Source organism: Pterocles gutturalis, unplaced genomic scaffold (assembly GCF_000699245.1).
Source record: "Pterocles gutturalis isolate BGI_N339 unplaced genomic scaffold, ASM69924v1 scaffold39123, whole genome shotgun sequence".
Classification (NCBI taxonomy): domain Eukaryota; kingdom Metazoa; phylum Chordata; class Aves; order Pterocliformes; family Pteroclidae; genus Pterocles; species Pterocles gutturalis.
This window is the reverse complement of record NW_010124343.1, coordinates 5,384-10,686: the sequence shown is the minus strand read 5'-3', so window position 1 is coordinate 10,686 and position 5,303 is coordinate 5,384. Positions and strand designations below refer to the sequence as shown.

Genomic DNA, 5,303 nt, shown 5'->3' with positions numbered 1-5,303 from the left:
GAGCAGAGCCATTCCTGTCACGAGTCAAGTCTATTTGGAAAAAAAAAGTCAGTTACAGAGTTCTCGGGAGTTTGCGTTCTAACAACCGGATTTTTGTTTCTTGTGTCAGAGGTACAGTATTTTTCTTTTTTCTCTTTAAAAATAGAAAATCAAACAAACCTCCAGCAGGTCCCAGTGGTTTATAAACCCGTGTGGTGGGTTGTGAGGAAGGTGGGCTCAGCCCCTCTTCGCAGACTATTGCTGGAAACACCAAAACGTTCCTCCTGGGGAAGCAGGTTTGTTTTCTCCTTCCCCTCGAGGTCCCGGTTAAGGTGCCAGAGGTGCCCAGACCAGACCCCGCATCCACCCCACGCCGCCCCCAGCCCCTCGGGGCCCTGCCAGCCCTGGAAGAGTTTGACAACAGGAGCAGAGAGAGATGGAAAAACTCAGGAAAAAAAAAAATAGCACATTGTTTATTCTCTTTTATTGACTTTGGTAATATTTGCACGTGTGGAATTTGGGGTGGAAAACCCAGATCTTGGTGAGGAAGCACAGTGCCTGCGGAGACGCCCGGGAGTGTTTTTAAAGGCGAGAGATTTTCCCAAATTCAGCTACAGCGGGGGAACAACCAGAGAGCCGGTCAGTAGGGATCGGCAAAGGAAAACACCTCACATTCAACTGCCTGTAATTCAATCGGCTTTTTTCTTGTTTTTTTTTTTTTTCCCTTTTTTTTTTTCCTGTTTTTTTTTAAAAAAAGATTTGCTATAAAAGAGCAGTGCCCCTGGCAGACTCTGGCCTGAGTCCGACAGCTTCTGTAGCATTTCCCTCGCCTGTTGCCAGAGAAGTGCGTGGACAAGAGACCCTTCCGAGAGCTGCCAGCGCACATCAGAGCGGAACATGCTCACGGGCCACGGGGAAAAATGAACTCCCCGGGACGCCAGGGAATTAAAAACCACTGCCAGGTGGGGGGCAGCTCGCCTGCCTCCTGCCCCTCCGCAGAGCTCTCGGGTGGGGAATGTCACCCGCTTCCCAGCAAGCTGGACAGTCAATTTAAAAATGAGCTCACCACAGCAGCGTTATTAAAAAATAGAGCGTTTATATGTAAATCAGGGCGGAGACAGGACAGAGTAGACAGTCTACAGGCTCACAGGGGACATAAAATTTGATTTTTTTTTTTTCCAATTATAAATGTACAATCTAGAGGCTAAAAGAAGAGTGAGAAATCCTCTGCCCCACGGTACCGGGGAGCAATGCCCACACAGGTGGGAGGTGCCGGGACAGTGAGGCAGATCACCTTGCCCCATCCACATGTACCGTATCACTAAACACGGGGCACTTTTTTCTCAGGCGTAATCAGCTGTTTGTTTGGTTTGTTATTTTTCCCTCCAAGAAAATCTGTAAACGGAGAAAAAAAAAAAAAAAAAGAGGAGGAAGAAGAAAGCAGGCAGCTCTCTAGAGTCCCTCTCTCACTGGGATCAGCTTAGTTGTTCACCTCTTCAACAAGTAAGGGTAGTATAAAAGGTTAGAAAGAGTGGATATCGACTAGCTTTTACTCCTGATTTTATTTTTCTGCTTTCTTTTTTTAAGTAGTCTGAAGTGGCTGAGAGAATCCTCCCTCAGTGGCAAAGTCAAGAGGAGCTGGCTGTAGTCAGTGGGAAGTCCAGACTGTTTGTTGTTTGGTCGTAAGAGACAAACAGTGCTAGATTATTTTGCTTCTGTTTTTTTTTTTTTTTTTTGGGTTGGGAAAGGGGCGAGTGTGTGTCAATCAGGTGCTACATGGAGGGAGCAGGAGCTCCTCAGTCACCAGCCTCGTTCTCTTCCGCCGTCTCTCCCGTGGTGGCGTTCTCTGCGTTCTTGGAGGCCTGTGGAAACGAACCCGTGGCGGTGGTCAGAAGAGGGGCTGGCTCGAGGACCACGTGCAGCCACCACACCGGCAGCAGGGACCAAGAGGAGGCCCCTTCCCACGCGGCGGCTGCTCCCGAGCCAGGGAGGCGAGCCCAGAACGCGACCACGCAGGACCTGGGTAACACTGAGTGATGATGTGCCACTAATCCCTACAAAACGTGGCCAAATTACCTTCTTTTTCTTCTTTTTCTGGGTCTTCCTGCTTGCAGAACTTTGTAGAAGGGCCTGGAGACAGGAAGGGAACAAAAGCAGCTAGAAACCAGATAAAGGGAAACTCCTGTGAAGCACAACGAGCACCACCAGCCAGCAGAGGAATGGTGGCGAGTCCTAACGGGCACAGTGATGGATGGGGAACACCACGGCCTCACACCCTGCCGAGGTATGAGGCTCGGAGCCAGCTGCCGAGATTTCTCAGCCCCTCCTAGGAAAGGGCTGGGCGTTGTTATTGAGCCACGAGAGCTGTGCTTGGTGCAGGAAACGGGCCCAGCCTGGTCGAGGGCAAATCTTTTCCTTTCTAATCTCACGCCTCAGCCCCTCCCCTGCAGAGTCACCAGATTTTACTTCCCACTTTCACCCCGAGGGATGCAGAGGGTGACCCACGCCACGTGCTCCACCCATTTATTATCATTTCTAAACCAACCTTCAGTTCTCCATCTTGCACTTCAAACTCCGACTTGTAGAGCTCCGGCTCGAAGGGGCCGCTGGTTATCCTCATGGGGCCGTTGGGCATTAGAAGCACCGTGAACTTGAACTGGGCAACAAACTCTCCTGCGAGACAGAACCGGGTGCTGTTACACCACAGCCCCTGCGGACCTGATCCACCAGGTACTTTGGCCGATGTTTCGATTCCTATGCCATTTCCGTGCTGTCACTGCTAAAAACCATCTCACAGGAACTTCTTAAACCTGCCGTGGCCAGGGGAAAACCGTTCCTGCAGCACCAGCCCCACAATCTCCTCTGTAAGCAAACCAGAGACCCCAGCCATCAATCTCTCCTCCTGCCCAGGAAATCATCCCACAAAAAATTTCATCTCCTCACTGGAACGACTCCAAAGCAAGATCCAGAAGCCAGCGGGTAGCGAGTTTCCTGGAGGATAAATTCCATGGCTCGTGAAGTGCATCTCTGGTATTTATTCAGCGACAGTCAGCACCAGTCTCGCTGGGCTCCAGAAGCAACCGACAGTTGTCTGCCAAGCGCCCGTCTGCACCCGGCTCCCCGTCCTCCCACCGCCAGCACTCACCTTCCTTCTCGTAAAGGACGTTGAAAGGCTGGAGCAGCTCGTGTTTGGCGCATTCCACCACACCCATCCTGGCCTTCTTCTCATCCTCAAATGCCCTGCGGGGAGACGGAGCCACGCCTGCGCTCAGCCCCTTTCCTAGAAGCCAGGTTCCACCCCCATGGTTTCAGAATTGTCCCCAGGGTCAGGCAGGAGACTCGATCCACTCGCGTCCCCCTCGCCCTGGCCCAGGCAGTGTCACCGTGCAGTGACAGCAGACAACGGCTGCGTGAACTGTGACCTCCACGGAACGGAGGAGGCAAGTGGATTTACGGATGAAAGGAGATCAACAAGTGAATGTTGTTCCCTTAGTCTGAGAGCACATCACTTACAAAAACTGTCTCGACTGCCTTGCTGCTGCACGCTGCACCCTGACGCTGCTCTCACCCCTCTCGGTTTTATTTTAAACGCAATTCCCAGCTCCCCACCTGCCACAGATCCTCAAATCCTCAGGCTCTGCCTGGGATTCCCGCTTAAGCCTGTAACATCCTTCCTACGCCCACGCCCAGGCTCAGATACAAGCAACCCAACACACAGCAGCGAAGGCTGCTGCCTCCTCCGCGGCAGGAGGGTGACTCCAAGCTGGTGAGCTGTCAGCACACTCTGCGAGCTCGTGCAAAGCACCCAGCTCTGAACACATGGGGAGGCCGCGAATACGAGCAGATACCTGAGAGTGAATGGCATCGTATCGAAGCGCCTCTCCACCTCGCTGAAAAAGGCACGGGAGGTTTTCATCTTCAAGCCGTACTGTTTGGAGGGGTCCCTTTTGTAAATTGTAGTTCTCTGTCCAGCATCCTTTGCCTGAAAACACGAACAGAGCTGAGAGACGAGGACTGCAGCCCAGCACCTCCCCAGCCAGACCAGCCAACCGCCTGCACATCCTGGGCGCTGCCACCGGACAAGCATCATCCGTACTCGATGCCGTAAGGGTGCACCTCAACCTTCTGGATGGAAAAAGCTCCGCCCAAAAAGACACAGCGACACCCTGGACTCACCTTTCCCTCTCCACTGCTGACGAGAACATCGACAGCGTAAACTTCATGGACCTCAAATTCTGCTTTTTCATGGTCCTTCCTGCATGAAAGAAAAGTTTGGTGAGTCAAAGAACAGTAAATCGAGAGGACAAAACCTCCCACACAGCCACAACACCTCAAACACGCCCACACAGAGACAGTCTCCGGGCACAGAGCAGTGCTACGGCGACCAGGCCCCTGAGCAGAAGAGCAAGAACTGCCCGGAGGACGCAGAAGCTGGAGATGCTGGCAGCAGAGCTGACCAGACAGGCTGGCAGAGAAATCAACGGCAGGGCTCCTCCTGCCCATGACACGCAGCCCCGTCCCCCGTGAAGGGTGGGAGATCTCGCAGACACCCAGCACCAGCTCTCTGAACCTGTGGTCGCGTCCTGGGCAGCCCCAGAGCCCCGCCAGCCAGGTGCTGACAGTCCAAGGGCTGGATTAAAACCACTGAGCTCCAAATATTCAGCATGAGACCCAACCCCAAGGGCTCCCCGAGGGACAGGAGCTGCTGAAACAGAACGGAACGACATCTCCAGCTCAATAGTTCCAAACCATCCCGGGGTGCTACCGACAGCAATTGCCGTCCAGCAGGCTCCTGGCAGCTTCTGCCAGACAAACGATAGATCCTGGCACAGCTCCTGGGGAATTAGCATCCACCGCTACAACCAGCAACAGTTGGTTATTTTGCTGGCAGCCTCCAGCAGACTCCTTCGAGAAACTGGAAAGAAACCAAGAACACTCGCAGGTGCCAGCGAGGAGCCTCATGTCAGCGACTTCCAGCCTCTCTTTCTCAGAACAGCTCCCAGACAGAGCCACGCTTTACCTCCATGCAGAACGGCAAGATACGGGGCTGACAAGCTACGCGTGTGCGCGACTGGGTCAGGCCTCCTGAAAGAGGCCGTACGGGGAGCAGCCTGCACCCCAGTTAAATTAAACACACCTGCTGCACCCCCCTCTTGATACCGCAGCCAGAAACAGGGTCACCGTTCTGGACCTGTCACCCCCTCCCAGCCCCAGGGGTGATGCTCACTTTTGCTGGTCTGTAGGGTTCTGGATGATTGTTTTCTCTCCATCGATCACGTGCTGTTTCAGCTGGTGCGACAGCATCCCTGCCATGAGAAGAGAAT

The 5,303-nt window shown here is 53.4% G+C and overlaps 1 protein-coding gene across 1 annotated transcript in view; it reads right to left on the bottom strand.

Moving 5' to 3' along the window:
• Nucleotides 1-1,775: 1,775 nt before the first annotated feature.
• The window catches only part of PA2G4 (proliferation-associated 2G4, 38kDa), a 6,956-nt gene continuing 3,428 nt past the window's right edge, over nucleotides 1,776-5,303 (bottom strand). Inside the window, exons 6-12 of the mRNA XM_010078233.1 lie at nucleotides 5,207-5,285; nucleotides 4,156-4,234; nucleotides 3,828-3,961; nucleotides 3,125-3,219; nucleotides 2,525-2,652; nucleotides 2,056-2,109; nucleotides 1,776-1,841 (exon numbers count right to left, since the gene is read on the bottom strand). Coding sequence (XP_010076535.1) covers nucleotides 1,776-1,841; nucleotides 2,056-2,109; nucleotides 2,525-2,652; nucleotides 3,125-3,219; nucleotides 3,828-3,961; nucleotides 4,156-4,234; nucleotides 5,207-5,285 — 635 coding nt within the window. The remainder of the gene's footprint in view (nucleotides 1,842-2,055; nucleotides 2,110-2,524; nucleotides 2,653-3,124; nucleotides 3,220-3,827; nucleotides 3,962-4,155; nucleotides 4,235-5,206; nucleotides 5,286-5,303) is intronic.